The 21,298-nt window shown below is 44.0% G+C and overlaps 1 protein-coding gene across 5 annotated transcripts in view; it reads left to right on the forward strand.

Moving 5' to 3' along the window:
* Nucleotides 1-21,298, forward strand: part of GRM7 (glutamate metabotropic receptor 7) — a 573,787-nt gene that overhangs the window by 30,153 nt on the left and 522,336 nt on the right. For 4 of the 5 annotated variants that reach the window (XM_007061278.4, XM_043551537.1, XM_037904936.2 and 1 more), the window contains exon 1: nucleotides 15,023-15,776. The exons of the other annotated variant lie outside the window; for it this stretch is intronic. In XM_007061278.4, the coding sequence (XP_007061340.1) occupies nucleotides 15,198-15,776 (579 nt within the window). In that variant the 5' untranslated portion in view covers nucleotides 15,023-15,197. Of the gene's footprint in view, nucleotides 1-15,022; nucleotides 15,777-21,298 lie in introns of those variants that run through there. 5 annotated transcript variants of the gene reach the window in all.

A 21,298-nucleotide genomic window follows, 5' to 3' on the forward strand; every position in this document is an offset into this window, starting at 1 on the left:
AGTTCATTCTAGCTTCCTTTTTTAGTGGCACTCAAACTTGAGGTCCAGATCTTCTCTGAATGAAATTAATGAGAATGTTATTGACTTCAGTGGAAGCAGGACGGGCTTCTGAATAGCTATCCCAACTGGCACTGGATTTAAAAATAGTTCACCTATTGAGTCCAATAGCTCAGACCATGTGGTCTTGAATTGATGTTACCAAATCACATTAAATCAGCTGTATCTATCCTGCTGTTCGTAGTGGGAAGAGTGCTACTAATGAATTTTTTTTTGTTCTGTAGTAACTTCAGCCTGGGTTATTTCAAATTCCTCTTCACACCATTTTAGTTTAAACAACCCATACACAAAGCTTTATTAGCCCAGGATTTTCTAAGGCAGGAAATCTTTTTTTTTTTTTTTTTCTTTCTTCTCCCTGTTCTCGAATGAAGTTTGATCCATTTCATTTGATCATTCTAAGAAAATATTCCAACCAATGGGAAAAAATACTCCTCCAAATCATAGATCAGAGACCTCTCCAATTAGTGATAAATGTTTTGGGTACAGAAATGCAGCATATCCTGGGTGTGGAGAGTGTTCTAAAATTGCTAAGTTGTTGTTTCTGATGTGGAAATTTCAATATTTGAGAACGGTTTATGAGCATAGCCTGAAGTGCATCTTCATTTTTAAAAGTGCTGTCAAATGACTGTGTCCTGACCTAAACAATTGTAAGTGAAGTGGAGAGGGGAGGTGTCTGCGTGGATTGGGGAGAATGTTGTCTCCTTGGGATCTCTAAAACACAGTGGCATTGAAAATGCATTGGGAGACTGCACAGTCGGACAATCATTATAAGTGACGTTCTCATAGGGCTAGGTTGGCCACCTCAACAACTGGTAGCTGCAATTAATCTGCTCTGTAGCCACTACATCCTTGGGGCTTGAGTATGCACTACAGGACATTTTCTTGCTTTCCCACTTCCAAGGCACCTCATGCAAGAGCCCAGAAGGCTGGCTTAGAGCAGTGCTTCTCAACAACCGGTCCATGGACCAGTACCGGTCCCTGAGATTTTCCCTCACACTGTTCAAGAAGCTAACAAGCCAGTCCCTGGTATCAAAAAGTTGAGAAACACTGGGCTAGAGGATCCTCACAGCAACAGACCCACTGTTCTCGTTCCTCCCTTTGAGCCTGGTCCAAAATTCATGGATTTCTATGGATTTTGGCTCAAATCCATATCTGAACCGCAAATGGATTGCCAGTGTTCCCTCCAATTTTTCCCACGCATGTGCAGAATGAATTTTGTTATGTGCACTAGTATACAGGGCCGGGTTGGGGCAGGGGAGGGGCACCCTCCGCTGGGGCCTTGAGCACCTGTGCGGCCCTTCATAGGCTGCTGTGCGGCCACGCAGCTGAGAGGGAACTTAGCATTGGATGTGCATTAGGAGCTCTGAACCTCCTGACTTCTTCTCCCTTCAGCATTCTGCAGCAGGAAAGGCTTGACTCTCTCCCTTTGCTTGCTCCCCAAATCTTCCATACCTGCCCAGTGATACTAAATTGAACTTGGAATACTTTTGAGAACTTCAAGTACATCGTTCGCTCTATACAAAAGCAAATGTAGGATGAACAAGCTGGAGGCACTAGATGGTTTAGCATGGAATTACCAGATGGTAACTTCTGTTGAGATTAACGTCAATGTTTATTGACTCATAAACTGAATATTGACGGGGTGAAGATAAGATGATAGTCACCTTACGGGACAATATGGTTTGACATAAAGCCAAATAGCTGATATTAAACCATAAAAAAGGAAGCAAACGTAGTGATAAATGTCTAATATTAGCCCCATCAGTATAAAGGGACAAAAGTAAAACTGTATCTCCATTTTAAAGACATGTGGATGGAAGTGAGAATGATAGTTATGTACCTTGTGTTTTGAGTCTGAACATATATTCTTAACAATGTATACATTAAAAATGATAGATAAAATCATAACAGCAAGCTTTTAATAGTTTTTTTTTAATGGAGGAAATAAAAGGATTAGCTTGCAATATTGAAGAATCTGAATTTGTAATTCTAGTAACTACAAAGCTACAAGGGGATCTTTGGAAATTAACTTTTAAAAACAATTCCCTGATCATGTCATGAAATGTGCCAGAGCAGCCCTGGAGACTAAATTAGGATATCCATAGAACAAGAGTGACAGGGATACTATCAGTGCATGTTTCAGAGTAGCAGCTGTGTTAGTCTATATGCTTCCTCAAACTACTCCTACTAGTCTTAGGCTTGATTCCTATCCTGATAAAAGGCTAAATCTTTCATAGTTAGCGGAGATTCCAAGAACTGAATAAGACTGGTTGCAAGAATGCTCGCCGTGATGGTGGTGGTTTGTGATCTGGCCCCTTTTTCACAGGGAACTCAATTTAGACCATCAACCTGTTACACTGAAACTATTAAGTAGCACTGAGGTGGTGGTGACTTTTGACTGCTTGTAAGTTGAGCCTGACTTGAACAGGTGACTTAAAGGTGAAAAGCTGTGTGTCCAGTTATCTATCCTTTGAGCTGCTTTAAGGCATATGCTTCCTTGAGCATGTGCTTCAGGGAGTGAGGTGAGATGGGGATGGATTGTTTGTGGGGAATGGAACCGTTCTTTTCTCTTATAAAAAAGGAGTGGAGAATATCTATCCATGCAATTTATTAAATTGCGTGTATGCACCCTTTGTCATGTGGAGGGGCACAATATAAAATATAAATACGTCAATCTAAAACGTGGGATGGGCGTAGGGGTAGAGATGTTTAAATTCAGGCTGAGATGGGACTGGAAGTTGCAAGACTTGGCATGTGAGATTTCATGCTGGGGTTAACTCTTCGGCCGGTTTATAAACCTCTGAAGAGAAGAACATACAAAGCTGGAAGATGAGCATGCGCATGCCTGTGGGGTTTCTAATGCCAGCTGCTGATGGAGCGCCTCAGTCCAAGAAGGAGGGGCCCTTGCTTTTAGAACAGGAGGATCTCGATTCTGTAAAAGTGTTGCTGACCTTCGGAGCTGCCACGGTGTGAAGGTTAGTGACAACTAGGCCTGGCAGAAATTTTTCAGGCAAAAAGCATCTTTAACTTTTTGTTTTTAAAAAGATTTAAATACAAATGAAATTTTTTGGAGTCAAACCAAATATTTCATTTGATCTGAGATTTTTCATTTTTAGCGTTGTTTGAATTTGTCTTGGTTTTTTTGTTTTTGTTTTGTTTTTTTTTTGTTTGTGGGGTTTTTTTTGTTTGGACCTGCCAGGTGAACTGAAAAATCAGCGAGCAGAGGTTTTGTTGTTTGTATGTCCTTTATGCTCAGAATTATATAAAATCTATTTATCTGTATTTAAATCTCCAGAAACCCATACCACTGAGACATGGTCTCAAACCCAAGGAGCTTACCATCTAAAGCCCTGATCCTGCAAAGCTAATCTTTGTGGGTAAATGCTTGAATCCATGCAAATCAACACTGACTTGAATTGGACTCCATGTGCACATAACGATTTGCTCAGGTAGCAGCCTGTATGATCCTGAAAATCCTTATACCCATGTGAGTAGTTTTGGGCAAGTAGACTGTACTCCAGTGATTGGTCACATTGATATTTCTGCCAGTACTGACTTCTGACATGAATGAGGGTAAGTCACTCAAGGGTTTGGAGGCTCAAAATCCAAAGCCCCTCTACTCTTTGCGTAGGGAAAATTAAAGGGGAGGTTGAGATGTGCATGGAAAGCAGGACTGGATCTAAATCTGGCATAGACAATGAAGTATGGACACGTGATATGCTAGATGAGTGTCCACACTGAAGACAATTGTGTGTTTGTTCTTTAATTTTTTAATTTTTTTTTTTTAAACTAATCCTTTGGCAGATCATGTTATTGGCAGGCTTTACAGAGTGGTGGTGAAGGAGAGAAATACTAGTATTTATATTAAAAAAAAAAAATTAAAAATCCTTAGTTGCTGAAGAAAGCGGAAGTGTTTCAAATAAGGAGTGAATAATTTTGATACCAAATGTTCTTAGTAAATTGGGAACCAATATCATTGTATGTGTTTGGTGGGGGGGGGGCGGGGAATTATGTTCTCTGAGAACTGCAATGATTTTGATTTGGCTTGAGTGCTCCTCTAATATACCTGCCTGTTTGTTCCTTTGAGATAGCAAATATTTCAGTTTTAAAGTTTTTCTCCTGCATAATTGATTGATCTCTTCCTTTTAAAGGCTTGGATGGCTTTCAAAGTAATGAGACATGCATTGATGTGACTTTGAGGGAGACATGTGTTTTACATGGTCTGAAAAAATGCCAAAAACTTCTCTTGCAAGGAGAATGAATATAGAGATGCCCAAATATATAGATGGAGTAAATAGATTTCCCATTTAGGAAAGTGACACTATTCAAACTTGGCACTGCAAATTGCTTTTTGAAGTAGGGATTTCTATTTAAAAAAAATCTCCAGATCCTCTGCTGACTTTCATACCCTTCAGGGGAAAGACAATAGAATCCCTATTATGCCCTTTCATGGAATACCAATCTTTAAAGCAGTAAAAGCTACTTGCAAAAGTCTGGCTGTTTTTGTCCCATTTGCAAAATTTTCAAGGGACCATGAAGCTGGAGTGGAAAAAAGGAGAAAGAGCAGGGTTCACTACTCCATGATGTAGGAAGGATGTGAGGTCCTCCAACCTTGTGAGATGTGAGGTCCTCCAACCTTGTGACTTTCCTGAGATCCACTGGAAAAATCCAGAAAATTTCTAGGACTCCAAAAATGGCTGATTTTCTTGTGGGGAGGTCTTGGCTTTTTCGTTCTATTCTGAGATCTCTAGAAACCAGTTTTGATCTGGAGCCAGGCTGCTAGTAATTTCTCAAGGACACCGAGTGGCTGGGGGTGTAGTGTGGTAATCCATGGTAACGAATGCTGCCATCAACTCTGTTAATTTCCAGTGATATCTTCTGGGTTTGCAGAAGATGATGCCACATACAGCAGCTGTGCCCCAGCAAAATCCCCCTTCTTGTGCATTTACACCATCTAAATCTGCAAGTATTGTGGGCTTGTCTACTCTTAAGTTTTGTCATTTTAATTATGCTAGGATAGTTAAAATGGCAAACACCTCCCCTAGTGCAGACACAGTTATACCTGTATGGCTTATTCCAGTGGAAAGTGAAATAAACCATGTCTGCATAATGAATCTTATCAAGCGGAGCTTGATAAACTGGTGGGAAACTCTGTTCGCACGACACACAAATTTGAGATTTCAAAAATAATGACTCTCCCAAATTGAGACAAAAATCAAAACAGTGAAAATTTTCCAAACCTAAAATCTGGATTGGGGGAGGGGAAGGAAATATTCAACCAAAATGTTTCATTTCAATAATTTTGAAATGTTCTGTTTTGATTTCAACTATTTGTACTATATTAGCTTAAATATGAAACTAATGAAAAAATTTCTTCCAGTTCAAAACCTAAGGGTGTTTGGACAACCTCAAACACTTTTTCAAGAAATTAGACTAAATAGACTCTTTCCTGCAAGAAGTTTCAGCTTTGATCAGTTGGTGTTTTTAATGTCCAATGCTTAATCAAAAAATTCCTGATCAACTCTAAAAGCAGACTGGCTGCATCCACACTAGGGCCTTTATTGACATAACTGTCATCAACAAATCACCCCCTCCTCCCAATCCAACGGAGTTATGCCAATGAAAGCCTTAGTGTAGAAAAGTCCTCAAATTCCCACTGTTCATATTGTGGGACTTCAGTGGGATCAGATGGAGTAGTGATTATGACATACTGGCTTCCTCTCTTGCAGGCAGGGACTGAGTACAGGAAGATGTGAGACATTCATTTTTGTGGTGTTTTTCAATGAGCAGCACCATGGATGAGCAGGTTCCTTTAAAGAGAGGAAGGACAAGGTCCTTGCTTCAAAAGGCCGATTATTAGCAGTGTTGCCAGTTGTCCCTCTTTATGATGAGTGTTGTGATATTTAATCTTTTCTTTAAAACTCCAGCTTCTGGAGTCTTGTGATTACATGAGAATCACAGCTTTCATTTAAAAATTAGTTTCTAGCTATCCTGATTGTGGGGAAAAAGCTGGAGAATGTGACTCCTGAAAGGCTCAAACACCAGACAAGAAATAAAGACCCCATATATTTTAAAAATCTTATTATTTTAAAATCACTCCTGATTTTCATGGGCCTGACTCACTTTTGAACACTTTCGGTTGGCAGTACTGACAATATATGTCAACTTTAAGTTTAATGGCTTGAATGACAGATGTATAAAGGTTGGTCTCTTCTAAATATGTGCTACATAAATGTACACATTTTTATTTTCCTAAGTGTGGCTGGTACGCAGTTTGGTTCTCACAACTAAAATAGCCTGCCTGTATTTAGTGACATTCTGATTTTGTCTTGTTCATGTAATTTATTACTGAAACTGTCCTCCTAGCAGAAGCATTTGTGGCTTGAAATGCTGACCAGATGAAATGAAGAGCCCAATATTTTGAACAGTTAAATTATTTCTTCCTATTTATCCTGCATGATTCTAAATATCAGACCAGTGCTGCTTTAAGTAAGTGCCCTGTACTCAGATAAAATAGTAGATTAAAGCCCCAATGCTGCAATGAGGTCTGCACAAGGGTTTGATTGCATGATTGATCTGATGTGCTAAGTCCTTTGTTCCTATGGTCATCTATTTAGTCCAGTATCTCGTCTCTGACAGTGGCCAGTGACCTGATGCTTCAGAGGAAGTTGCCAAAATGCCACAGGAGGCAGACGTAGGATGATTTGTCCCCAAGGAAAATCTCCTCATAGTCCCTCATGGTTAGAGATTGGTTTACACTCTGAAGCATGAGGTTTTGTATCCCTTCAAATGCTGCCTTTGGTTAAGGATTAACTATTGTAACTCTGGATATAGGATAGGACGTAGAACGTAAGAGCTCAGAGGTGACAGAAGATGGAGTAAATGAGGTGTATACATTCACTTCTTTTGTAGATTTAAGAGAGATCCTTAATATTGATTTTTATTATTGATTGTTTAATATTGTATCCAATAAAAATAAGATCTATCAAAGGGCCCACAGATGTTGTTTTCTCAGAGAATTTGCTGGTTTTTCTAACACCAGGAGCCATAAACAGACATTGTAACTCCTTCTGAGTTAAGGATCAGAGGCTTTTTTACTGGTTTCAATGCCAAAAATCACTATTTGCTTGATGCCAGATAATCAGGAGCCCTGGCTCAAGTTCTACCATTGACTTCTACCAAAAAATTAATTGCTTGTATCACATCCATTCATTTAGTATGAAACTACCTCCAACTGTGTGCTGTATTGTCATACTACGCTACCAGTTTTTTAAAATACTGTTTTGTTTATATTGTCAGCTTTGCTTCGCTTCCACTGGTCTGTTATGTTTTTTTTTTATATGGACCATGCTGGATAGCTGCATAGAAACCAGTGCCCGTGGTTTTTGTTAGTTTTTTTTTAAACTGTGTCTTCAGCAATAAATACAGGGCCAGATCCTTGGCTAGAGTACTTTTCTGTAGCTTCATTGAAAGATGCCAGCTATTATGCTGACTTTTTGGCAACTGATTGCCTTCTGTGATGAGATAACTGGCTCTGTGGATATGGGGAAATCAGTGGACATGATATATCTTGACTTTAGCAAAGCTTTAGATACAGTCTTCCACAATATTCTTGCTGGCAAGTTAAAGTATGGATTGGATTAATGGACTATCAGGTAGTAGAAAGCTGGCTAGATCATCGGGCTCAACCGGTAGTGATCAACAGCTTGAAATCTAGTTGGCAGCCACTTCCAAGCAGAGTGCCCCAGGGGTCGGTCCTGGGGCCGGTTTTGTTCCAGATCCTCATTAATGATCTGGATGACGGGATGGATTGCACCCTCAGCAAGTTTGCAGATGACACTAAAATGGGGGGTAGGGGAGAGGTAGATATGCTGGAGGGTAGGGATAAGGTCCAGAGTGACCTAGACAAATTGGAGGATTGGGCCAATAGAGATCTGATGAGGTTCAACAAGTGCAGAGTGCTGCACTTGGACGGAAGAATCCCATGCACCGCTACAGGCTGGGGACTGACCTGGCTAAGCAGCAGTTCCACAGAAAAGGACCTGGGGATTATAGTGGATAAGAAGCTGCAGATGTGCCCTTGTTGCCGAGAAAGCTAATGGCATATTCGGGTGAGTTAGTAGGATCATTGCCAGCAGATTGAGGGAAATGATTATTCCCGTCTATTCAGCGCTGGTGAGGCCACATCTGGAGTACTGTGTCCAATTTTGGGCCCCCCAACCACGGAAAGGATGTGGACAAATTGGAGAAAGTCCAGCAAAGGGCAGTGAAAATGATTAGGGGGCTGGGGCCATGACTTATGAGGAAAGGCTGGGGGAACTGGGCTTATTTAGTCTGCAGAAGAGAAGCGTGAGGGGGGATTTGATAGAAGCCTTCAACTACCTGAAGGGGGGTTCCAAAGAGGATGGAGCTCGGCTGTTCTCAGTGGTGGCAGATGACAAACAAGAAGCAGTGGTCTCAAGTTGCAGAGGGGGAGTCTAGATTGGATATTAGTAAACACCATTTCACTAGGAGGGTGGTGAAGCACTGGACTGGGTTCCCTAGGGAGGTGGTGGCATCTCCATCCTTAGAGGTTTTTAAGGCCTGGCTTGACAAAGCCCTCGCTGGGATGATTTAGTTGGGGTTGGTCCTGCTTTGAGCAGGGGGTTGGACTAGATGACCTCCTGAAGTCTCTTCCATCCGTGATCCTCTATGATTCTAGGAACATCTGAACCTATCCAATAGAGATTAGGATGATGGATTCAGCCATTTGACAGACAAGTTAAAGGGCCCGCTTTTTGGATATGTGTAACACATCACTCACCATTCAGCTTCAGCATTAAGGTTTCTAAACTAAGTCTTTCCTAAAAAAAAAAAAAAAAAAAAATTCTCTTACTGATTTTCATACCCAACTCCATGCCGCGTTTTTTGTTTTAGTTTTTTTAACACTAGCATAGTAGGAAGGGTTCATCCTTTCTCTATGGTAGACATGAGCATTGCCATGCATCTACTCTAGATTGAAGGGAGTGCAACTTACTATGTTTGTACAATGCCTAGCACAACAGGGTTGAATCTGATTGTCCTCTAGGCTGTGCTGTAATATGTGTTCATCCACATTTAAAAGAAGATTAAATCTCTTTCAGGAGTTGGAATAGCTCTCACCAGCAGTGATGCTCTCAAGTTCTGGCTGAAGCAATGACTAGAGAGTTCTTTCTCAACTTGGGCATCAATCAGCAGCTATGGGGTTAGTGCTACCCCTAACCATATCCTCTTCCATATATAAGGCTAAAGTTCATTTGGGCCCTACCAGAGCAGCAAGAGTCATTTATTTGTCCAATGAGGCCCTTTTTATTTCAGCTTGTCACTGCTTTAAGATTCAGGTAGGACAAACCTTCCCCCGATTGCCTAAACTCACTACTCTGAGCCAGATTTAAATTTGTGACCTAGAGACTTTACTTTCCATTTATCTCATCAGTTAAGTTGTACATCAGTTGTACAAAATTAGTTTTCTGAGATCTTGTGTATAAAAGGTATATAGGGCTGTCAACCCTCCAGGATTGGCCTGGAGTCTCCCGGAATTGACATTGATCTTCCAGGGACTATTGAAAGCAATCCGGGAGATTTTAATAGGATATTTTAAGAAAATCACATTACGTCATGTTGGGGGAGGAGGGGTGGAATCTCCTGGAATAGCTTCAGGCAAAGTTGGCAACCCTAAACGTATAGCATTTTTTTTTAAAGGCCTCAAGCAGTTGCAGTCGCTTAATCCATAATGAATACTAGCACCTATTTGATATTTCTTCTTCAGAGACCAGAAGGATCCGGTACAGAAGTGTGGTGTCAAACAGTATTCCCAGACCTGTCAAGTCTTATACTGAGCATGTGTCTCGTGGAAGTTGTCCCACTCTGCTGCATTCATCTGTGACTGCTGGAACCAAACTCCCATCCATTGCTCCTCTCTGGCTGCAGTTCAGCCCCCTGTGTCTGACTCCCAGCATATAGTCTCCCTGCCTCCTGCATGTGCAGGCTGAAAACCCTGGATTTAGGCAACAATCATCTACAGTTGGAACCATTTTCCTGCAGCTCTTCTCCTCTTCCATCCCCGCGCTGTGGTGAGGCCTCCAACTGCCAGCCATGTCTTGCTGCCTCCCCTATTGTGTTCAATCTCAACCTCCTTTCAGATGCCAAATCTTCTGGAAACCTTTACTATGAAAAGCCAGTTTCCCCTCTTCCACTCACCCTCCAGCTGCCAAACCAACTGTCATCCCCTGCTTCCAGTAACACCCCCCCCCCCCCACACACACACAGAGATCTGTCTCGTGCACTCAAGGCTTTGCATCATAGTTCATTTTCCTGCTATGCAAAACCATGGTAAAATGTCAATTGTGCCAATACATGGCGTAAAAATGCACTGACCTTTGTGGGTTCTGTGTATGTCTTTAATATTATGTGTAGCTGTGTGTGTGTGTGTGTGTGTGTGTGTATGTATTAAAAATGGAAATGCAAAAACCCCACCCCAGCCTATCCTCCTTCTAGTAACAGGAACAATAATGGCTCAATTCACATCATATTGATCCCAAAATCTATTTGTGCTGGGAGCACAATTCTCTAACTATGCCAAATTAAAATTTGTAAAGAAAATATCCAGTGATAGTCAAGGGCTGTAATCTCTCTCAGGACACTGTATAGCACAAAAATGACTAGTGGATATTCATTTCAATACTATGTTTTCATCCTAACTAGAGTATGTAGAAGAAGAGAAGGAAATTTGCTCTTACCACCACTTAAATCAGTACTGTTATCAAATGGTACAAACGTCCTATCGGCTGTTAGGTCTTTCGGCTATGTAATGTAATGGCTTGCCAGTTGCCAGCCATTTGGTACAGATTACAGACACAATTTAAACATGATGTGGGATATTTTGATCCTAAACTTCTGCCAAATGACTGGTGGAGGAGGAGTGAGTCTTGTTTTTTTTCACTGGACACAGTCTGATTTTTGGCTTGGAAACTGCTCTGCATCTTCCTCTGAGTTTTTCCCACTGTAGTTACAGCGCTGGTATTTGGAAGGTCATAAGTGATGAGATGGTCTCTGGCACAGTCAGAGCTTAATCTGTTAAAGGTCTTTGTAAAAGAGTTCAGCAGGGAAGCAGATTGGGAGCCTGTGGAGGGTGGGTAGCTGCAGAGGGATACCACTTTGAATAATGAAGACCAGCATGAGTGTGTCGCCTGGTGATGTACAGTGCTTCAATACCATGATGAAAGGCTCCTTACAAGTACATGAAATGAATAGAAGTGCTAAATGCATAGATTACCATGCCTTATTCCTTGTTGGAGAGGACAATAAATGATTGGGTGGGGGAGGCCGACTGCATGTGGTCAATGGGAATAACACAGTAAAATGATGAGTTTGATAAATGACTAAAGGGCTAAAAATTAAAGATGGGGGAATTCAAAAATGATAAATACCCACGTCACACATAATAAAAACTGTGAACTCCTTGCTATAGGAAGTCATTGAAGCAAGGACTTAAGATTCAAAAAGGAACTGGACATTTACATGGATCTCAAGAATATCCAGTTATTAATATAACAATTTGTGATAAGGATATTTAATTCTCTGGTTTAACTGTGAAACAAATCTCTAACTAGATTATCGTGGGGGTTTATTATCCCACATCTGACAGATGTGCAGTTCTTGCACCTCTTTCTGAAGCATCTGATGCTGACCACTGTTGGAGACAGAATACTGGACCAAACGGACATTGGGTCTGATCCAGTCTGGCAATTCCTATGTTCCTATGACTGGGTATCGGGGCATTCCATGTAAGGTTATGTTGACTATTTTTTGAGGTGACAGGTTGTGGGGAAAAGGCGCATAAGGTAGGGAGCTGTACCTTACTGTACCTTACTGTATCTGTGTGAGGGTAGGTATAGTGAATGTAGCTGCAGATTTTCCAAGCACAAGTATTCAAAAATCATTATTTGTCTTAAATTAAGACTGAAAAAATGTTTCTCTTTATTTGCTTTCTGGTTTTTGAGTATTTAGGATGGGGCTCAGTCATGTTTTCAAGATTTTTTTTTTCTCCACCACTGCAAGGGCTAGAAATTTACTCTTTCTCTTTAAAAATGAAAGCTGAGATTCTCACCTAGTCAATGGATTCCAAATGCTTGAGCTTTAGGGAAAACACTATCTTCATTAGAGTAGCCCTACTCTGTGTGGGAATAGGTATGAGGGCATAAGGGGGTAGCAGTTGATGTTAACAACGTGTGTGTGTGTGTGTGATAGTGTAAAGGTGAACAAGGTAGGCATTCGATTGAGAAACAAACAACTGAACTGACTAATAGATTGGGATATATGAGTGAGGGATGATGAATGGGCAGTAGGTGGGTTGCAATTTGTTTGGGCGGTGGACACGTCAAAGTGGGCAGCAGTCGAGTTGCCTGTAGAGATGTGAAATTCCCACTGACACTTTTGGCCTTATCTCTGATCAGATGTGGATAACTGTTTATGCCACCATCCCAGGCTCCTCTGCTTAAACTGACACCTTGTCCCAATTGTGTCAACATGATGATGAGCAATAGTTAAACTACATACAAACAGAAAGAGAAGGGGGGAAAAATCCCACACATGAACAGCCCCATGGTCAGTGAGTTAACATTTTTGTCTGAGGGGGCTGACTTTGCTTTAATAACAAATCAAACTTTTAAGAAATATAAATCTGGGAGTAGCTGACATACAGCTGATGAATATTGAGCATTTTAGTCACTGTATAATTTTTTGAGTCAGAGGGTCTAGGGGTGTGTGGCTTTTTAAAGTTTTTTTTTTATTCATAACCAGATAAAATGAAATCACAAGAGGTTATATTTGTCCCAGAACCTGAATCCTCCCAAAGTTTAGCCCCAAACATCCTATTCAAAAAATCCACCTCAATCCTGCTGGGTCCTGCCCTTTCTGACCCTGTTTTCCAAATTTTGCCATGTGAAGAGAGCAATGTATCTTTCCAGGAAATTCTGGACCCTCAAGAGCATCAGCTACATATATATCTAGCACCTGAACCCCTCATTTTTTGCTAAATGCTACTGTTTAAATAGAGTAAAAATGTAGCAGTTACTAGTGCACCCAAAAATGCAGACCATGTTTCAAATTAGTGCATGTATTCAGCATCCAAATCCTCTCCATTTCAGAAACCTAATCTCCGAATTAGTCTCGGATCTAGACCCCAGTTCATCCAATCCTTGTATTCGATGCACTGAGGTACCCCCCCTCCCTATCCCCACCCCCGCTTCAAAGGCATCTAGAGGTGTAAAAATCCACTTTCCATTGAAAATTTATGAAAGACATGTCTGAATCCCCTAGACTGCTTTGAAAATATCAATCAAGAGTTTGGTTAAAACCATATTTAATATGATCATTCACATCTGCTAGCCCAGTTTTACTGAAATATTTCAATTTTATGGGATGAAATGTGGCAGTATCAGAGGGATGAGAAGAATGTCAGATATGGGTTGCTGAGGCTTCACTGAAAGGCAGTGTATTGGATACAGATTATCTGCTGGCTAGCTAAAGGTAAAAATTGGGGGATCTAGGTGGGGGAAAATGGACACAACCCTGCTGTAGCTGCACCCATCCTGGCTTTGTCAAGTGCTCCTGTACCAGGATGTATCTGGGCCAGATTATTGTAGTGGACTAGAAGCAGCTATACGTGTAGTCTAATTATGCAATAGACTGTAGAGTTTTATGGCAAAAAATGTTCTGGATCTGGCAAGACCCAGGTGCCATAAATATATTTTGAATTGCTCTTGCACTGGGAAAGTGTCAGAGCATGGATTTGTCTGGTTTAGGAGGAGTGGTGAGATGTCTGTGTACTTTGACAATTTAAGGGACGGCACTTAAAAATGATATACTCCAACAGGCTCCAGGTGCTGGATATGTGGTGTTTTGTGGGGGACAAAGAAGGACTGTGGAGTAGGGATGCATCAGGCTCTGGATTTCTGTCGTGAAATTGGAGCAACTGCACTTCAATTTTGAGATTACTCTAAAAAATCAAAACCCTGCCAGACGTTTTGGGACCAAATATTAGTAGGATCCAGGTACCAGGCATATGTTGTGTTGCGGTGGGTTTTTTTCCCATGTGCTGTTTGCTGAGATACATCAGGGTTCTGATGATTCTCCTAGTGAAGTCGAAGCTGCCATACTTGTATTTTCTTTGAGGCCAAAACTTGCCAAGCTGGATCCAGGTACCAGAAAGAGATGTTTGTGGTGCTGTTATGCCAGGATGCATCAAGGTCAAGATTCTGTGTGCAGTAGAAGCAGCTACACTTAATTACCATTTAGACAGTAGAATGGGGATGGCTGCTGCCAGAAACTGGCAGGATTCAACTATCAGATCCAGGTTTTTTGGTACCAGCACACTTTTTTTTTTTGGTGCCGGGGGGGAGCGGAGAGCATGGAATCTGCCAGGATCAGGTGTCCGATCAGGAGTTTTGGGGTGAGATCTAGCTATTTTTAATGCACTAGCTGCCTGTCTAGAGAGCTGTGGAATGTGGGGCTTGAGGGCCGTAACTGGGCAGCCCTGAGTGCCAGATGCAGGGTGTTTGTGACTAGATCCATCAGGGTCGGGGTTGTTTGTTCTTGGGAGGTAGAAGTGGCTGGGCTTTTCTATTTTCATGGTACTACTTGGGGTCAAAAATCACGAAGATCCAGCAGGGTGGAGCCAGCTATATTCCTTCCCCTCTCACAGACCCCCTCCTACAAGCTGAAGATACCGAGAGGGCAGGGCACTGGCCGCGCGCTTCCCAGCGGGCGGCGGGGGGGAATTAAACCAAGCGCACGGGGGGAGAGGCCGCAGTGGGCGCTGAGCGCGACCTAGCCCAGCCCCGGGAGCCCCCCAGCCCCATCCCTCCCTCGCTGCCTCCGGTTACCTCAGCCCGCATCTCTGCGTAATGACGCGCCGGGAGAGCCGGGATGGGGAGGGTGAGAGCAGGAGGTGGGGAGAGTGGGAGGAGGAGAGCAGCCGAGCGACCATTTAAAGCGATAGCAAACCCTTACCTTTCCCCAGTGCTGTGCCGCTGGAGAGGGCGGACGGCAGGAGACGGACCTCCCCACCCCATCCCCTCCCCACCCCACACACCCGCAGGGAATCTCCCCCTCCTCTGCCCATGAAGCCGCAGGGGTGCCCCGCTGGCCACGCCAGGGCATCTGGCCATCGCCCGAGCAGCGGCAGCACCATGATCCGGCTGGGGAGGCTCTTCCATCTCCTGACTTTGATCAAGTTGCCCTGCTGCCTGCTGGAGTTTCTCCTCTCTGCGGTGGCTCACGGGCAGGAGATGTACGCCCCCCACTCCATCCGGATAGAGGGAGACATCACCCTGGGGGGGCTCTTCCCCGTCCACGCCAAGGGACCCACCGGAGTGCCTTGCGGGGACATCAAGAAAGAGAACGGCATCCACCGGCTCGAGGCGATGCTGTACGCGCTGGACCAGATCAACAGCGACCCGGACCTGCTGCCCAACGTGACGCTCGGGGCTCGGATCTTGGACACTTGCTCCAGGGACACCTATGCCCTGGAGCAGTCGCTCACTTTTGTCCAGGCGCTGATCCAGAAGGACACCTCCGACGTGCGGTGCACCAATGGGGAACCACCGGTCTTCGTCAAGCCGGAGAAAGTGGTTGGAGTGATTGGGGCATCTGGAAGTTCAGTGTCCATTATGGTAGCGAACATCTTAAGGCTTTTCCAGGTAGGGGCTCCGGAGTCGTCAGGTTGTTTGGCAGTGGGGTGGGGGTGGGGGCTTATTTTGGGTTTGTCATTGAAACGGATGGATTTATTGCTCCCTTCGTCATGTCTACTCTGCTGAGGCTTCCCCACTCTACAGGGGTAGCAGGGGCTCGCAGAGTTGCGATGCAGTTTTTACGCTCTTCATTTTCATTTAAGTGTTTTTCCCCCCTTTAATTTCCCTAAACATTGTTTCACTCCTACCCCCTACCTCTCTCTCTTAACAACGCCCCACCCCTCTCTGTTCCACCGTGCATGACACTTTCTGGATTTATCGCCCCATTTACAAGAAGCAATCCGTGGAAAAAAACAAGGCTCTGATTTAAATGGGTTTGCAGTAGAGTGAAATATGGCTCGGCAAACCCGCTTGTAAAAGGCGACAGAACAGGGGCGCGCGCACAAATGGTTTCAAACAGGAAATATGACAGGTTTTTGATGAGGACACATTTTGGGTACCGCAGGTTCCGCCGAACAGCCCCCGGATTAGTTTAGTATGAGTTACACGGGGCTGAGAGTGCACAGCGCCGCAAGCAAATGCGTGTGTATGTATATAAGAGAGAGAATTATGTACGTTTTTCATTTGCTTTTCCCCCCATTATTTCACTTGTTTTTTAATTTCCACTCCTGTCACCACTTTACAGCTGCAGAAGTCGGTCTGTGTTTAAACATCTTCATCCAGCTAAACAATAAACCATAGTTTGATCTACTTTAAATGACATTTTTCTCCTCCCAGCTGGTAGTAGATAAACCAGAACTCCAGCTCGGAAATCACCTCGTTCTAAGCGAGATTCATATATGGGAGGAAATGCAGTAACCCCTGGGGCGGCGGGGGGGGGGGGTATATTTCAGTAACCCCCCCCCCCCCCTCCGAAAAACCCAGCCCTTGCAACTGCAACCCTTAGTCCTTTTCAACCCCGGACTCTTTAAAACCCTGTCCAGACACGTAGCTGGGTAGCGCAGGGAGGCTGTAGGGACAGCTCCTGCTGGATTGCTTCAGGCTTTAATTCCTCCTTCAAGTGCTAAAGGAGGAGTTGAGAAGACGGATTAAAGGATTGGGGTGTGTGGATTGCTGCAGTGCTTCCTGTTTCTCTCCTCCCCGCTTCATTCAGATACATGCCCCCGTTATGTGAGTCCCTGCACTCAAATCCCCCTGCGTGGGTCCATGCGCTGCTGTATTTAAGGATTCAAAGAGGCAAGTCTCTCCCCAAGTTTTTCCTTCTGGACTCGTATCCAGGCAGTTGCTTTTCTCCCGCCGCTTTGAAATCCCCCCATCTATGCGGCGAAGTGTGGATGGGGCTGGGGCGGGAGGAGAGATAGCAAGTGATTTGATTAACCTAAAGCACAGCCTCTGCCAAAGAGTTCGGGAAGGGATCGGGCCCAGGGAGCGTCTCCATCATTAGGCGCTGCTTTTGGGCAGGAGGCTGGATGATCCCCTTCTCTCTGAATGTGAGAGGGTCGGGGAGGCGAGCGTGAGCGGTCATGGTACTGTGAGCGGCAGGGAGAAAAGCGCAAACCCGAGCCAGGCAGGGAGGGTGGAGCCAAAGCGCCAAGCGCAGCAGGACCCGATCATTTTTAGTCCGCTTTGCAAATTGCAACTGTTCGTCCAGGGTGGAGGAGCCAAATCTCCGGGGGCGGGGGGAGCTCTCGCCGCGCCGAAAGCGGGGGGCCCGGCTGCAGGTAGAATAGATGCATCCACTTGTAGCGTGCAAGTTGGCTCACTGAGGCACCTCGCATTGTTTTACGCACCCCCCCCCCCCCCCCGCGCCACTTGTATGTATTTTCCCCATTCTCCTTCGCCCCTGCGTTTTCCAGGTTCAGCCCTCGGAGGGATCGCATTGCATGAGTACCGGTATCGGCCTAGAAGGAGGGTGGGGGTGGCAGAGAGATCGTGGGGGGGGGGGAAGGGGGTGGATGGGAGTGTAATGCAGAAAGCCTGGCGAGCGCCCACATCGTTCAAAGGCTGTGCCCAGCCAGGCAGAGGGAAAGGGGGCGCAGGGGGCTGATGGAAAGGGTAGCTCGCCTCCAACCCGGTGCTGATCGCTCCGTGGTTCATAATGGTTTCCATCTCTCTCTCTCTCTCTCTCACACACACACACCCCTCCCCGCCCAAAAGGGAAGCGAGGAAGGCGCCTTAATCAGCCCTCAGGTTCCAGCGGCTGGCTCGGGCTCCGCTCGCGGTCGCCGGCCCATCCCGCCATGGGCGTTGTGTCGGGGGCGATCGCGGCGCTGCCGTGCCAGACGCCTCGGGCTTCCCACGGGGAAGCGTGAAGCGCTGCCAGTGACCCCCCCCCCCCCCCCAGGCCAGACACATCATTGCTGGTACCGGGGTTTCTCGCGCCCGCGCCCCCGCCCCAGCCCCACTCACCTTATTTTGCAACAGGCAAGTTTGTTTGTTTGTTTTGTTTTTCCGGCTACAGACGCGGGAACTTCTGGCAAATTCACTTTTCTGTTTCAAGAACTCACGGGGGCTCCTTTCTTACCATCTGGCTGCCAGTGCCAGGGGCAGGCGTCACCTACAAGGCACAAAGTGAGCCGCTGATCATTGCTGTCCCTGCCCCTCCTCCTCCCCTCCATGGATTGAGAGTTGGATCATCATCACCATTATTATTATTTTTGCCACACCTTGAAGAACACCGAGGAGCAATTTTTAGTTGAGATTCTCGTCTCCAGACACCCCCTCTCCCCCCCCCCCCCGCTCCCCGATCAAATTTAAGAAGTGGTACAAAATTGGATTTTAACTACAGCACAGCATTAAAGCTGCAGATACAACAATAGAACGGCCCTTCGTAGTAACATCAGACCTGGTAGATCACACAACTGGCAGAAATACAAATAACCCGGGTGTGTGTGTGTGTGAGAGAGAGAGAGAGAAAAAATTAGATCTAGTGGAGGGGTTAACGCATTCAAGGCGTCTTACTGAATTATAACAGGGACTCAGTGAAAAATAAATGATCTCAAGCTGTATTCGAACTACAAATGTGAAACACTTCCTGTGGAGGATGCACATGAGAAAATGCCGAGGTCCTAGTTAAACAGTATTTGCTTTAGGCTTTCACAAGCAACTGTGTCAAAATCAACCAACCTACTTTATGCATCGTTCCAAAGCAAATCTTGGTACTGTGCTCCTTCTATGTAGTGAAACAATGTCTGTAAGATCTCCCGGTTTTGTTATGTAACTGAGTTTGAATGCATGCAATCACATCGAACTTACTCCTACATATTACAATGTATGTCCAGAATAACACAATTCAAGGATAGCTTTAATCAAAGCATGCTGAAAACAGGAAGTTCTAAATATTGCTATGTAATTGTACTGACTACATATTTGAGAGCGTTCTGCTTTGCTTAAACGGCTCCAATCGCACAGAAATCTATTCTCCCTCTCTCTCTCTCAATATTTGTTGCATTTCAGAATATCTCATGTAGAGAGGATAGAATGGAAGATGTATATCTAAAAACAGGGTCGGAAGAAGGAAAATAGCCTAAATATGCAAACTAGCATTGGGTGGGGAGTAAGTTTATCGGGGGGGGGGGGCAAGGGGGAGGTGGAACTTGTATCAATTCCCCAAGCATCTTTAGCATGTGCACCCAGCACGTACTCCACAGATCACTGTAGGTTTCACCGACCTTGGCAACATTACAGGGGTTATATTTTTAACATGGATGAACGGTTCTTGAACATTTATTTTATGCAGTAAGCACAAACAGGTTTTCCTCAACATCATGCAGATCAGCTCTTTCTTTCCATCTGTTGAGGCTAGTGCAAAGAAAATTCCACTCATTAACGTTTCCATTTCCCTCACAGTATCTTAGGAGAGAACAGAGGATCTTGTATTGCACCCTTTATATTCAAACCATATGCATGCAGCCTATGCACATCTTGGTGCATATCACTAATGACTCCAGAGAGCTACATTTTGTGTTGTTCTCCCCCCTCCCCCCCGGGAGGAGATTATACATGGAATGAGGTGAATAAAGGTTTACGATGCAGGTTTCTGTACTGTGCCCTGGCGTCAGCTGTAGAGGTTGGGAACATCACAGATGATACCATCAGGTGCATCAGCTTGGGTAAACAGGGTTTTGAATGCTTCTCACTTTTAATTCACCCTTGTAGTTGCAGGTGGAAGATCCTCTTTGGTGAAAAATGATGTGGGTGTATATACACTTGGCAATTAACTTGCTCATTTTCCTTATGTAATTAATAAGGACCTCTCCTTTCTCCCACTTGCATACCACTCTAAGAGCTTGTCTACCTGATGAGTTATTCTGGAAAAGCTGTTCCTGATTTGTTAGCATCATGGAGTTCACTAACTGGGAAAAAGGGCATTTTTATTCCAGGATAAGAGCATTAAACACACAATGAATAGTTAATCTACTTTAAATTCACCGTACCTTACCATGCATTGCCAGTTGAGATGGGTTCCTAATCCTGTTATAGTTTTCTTTTCCCACAATCCTTTTTAAGGCTTTCTTTTGTCCATGTATATATCCAAATGGTAAGCATTACAACATTAGTCTCTCTTACAGAGCACTGAAGTGTTTACAGAAATGGGAATATATTCAAAAGCATCTAAGGGACTTAGGAGCACAAGTCTCACTGATTTTTCAAAAGGATTGTGCTCCTAAATCCCTTAGTGACTTTGAAAGTCTCCCCCTTTTAGATGACCATTTCCAAAAGAATTAATATTGGTAAGGTCAGTTCATCTATCACTGATTTACACCATCATTAGAACCATAGTATGAGTAGATTGGATATTTTATATTTAGGATACTATGAGCTGTATTCTTATTCCAGATCCAAGCACAGATCCCTCAGAAGTCCAAAAGCAGCATGAACATATTGGGCTAATATGCTCATTCTGATGAAGGGAAGCTCTCTCAGGGAAAGAGAGAGTGATGCACTAGTCAAAATTGGGTCACTACACTCCCTTTGAATCATCCATTGAGATGGATCGTAGTCAGGCAAGGGAATAAAGGCAGTATATGTCCCATAAGACCACATCCTTCTATGATTTCTCATGCCCAATTCTGAGTGAAGTTTTGAGAGATGCAATCAGTTGCTGTCACACAAACGTAGCCATTAAAAGAGGATGGATTTGTCAGTAAGGCAGTGGACTGGAATTTAGATCTGGGTTCATTTGATGGCTTTCCACAGCCTTCCTAGGTGACCTTGGGCTAGGGAAAAATGTTCAAAAGTGCTGAGGTCCCATTTTCAACAGTGACTTAGGAACAGAGGAGTTTAAGAGTCATTCAAAGTTGGTGTGTCTTAAGAGACTAAGTGCCTAAATCACTTTTTGAAAATGGGATACTGGCTCCTAAATCACTTAGACACTTTTGAAGGTGTTAGTCTCTGCACTTCAGATTCCCTCTGTCCAGTGAATATAAAATACTTCCTTTCTCTCTGTGTAATGTCTTTCTATATTGTAAGTTTTTTGGGGTAGGCATTGTCTCTTACTGTGTGACTGTGCCTGGCACAATGGGTCCCTT

The sequence above is a fragment of the Chelonia mydas genome, chromosome 7 (assembly GCF_015237465.2).
Source record: "Chelonia mydas isolate rCheMyd1 chromosome 7, rCheMyd1.pri.v2, whole genome shotgun sequence".
Taxonomy (NCBI): domain Eukaryota; kingdom Metazoa; phylum Chordata; order Testudines; family Cheloniidae; genus Chelonia; species Chelonia mydas.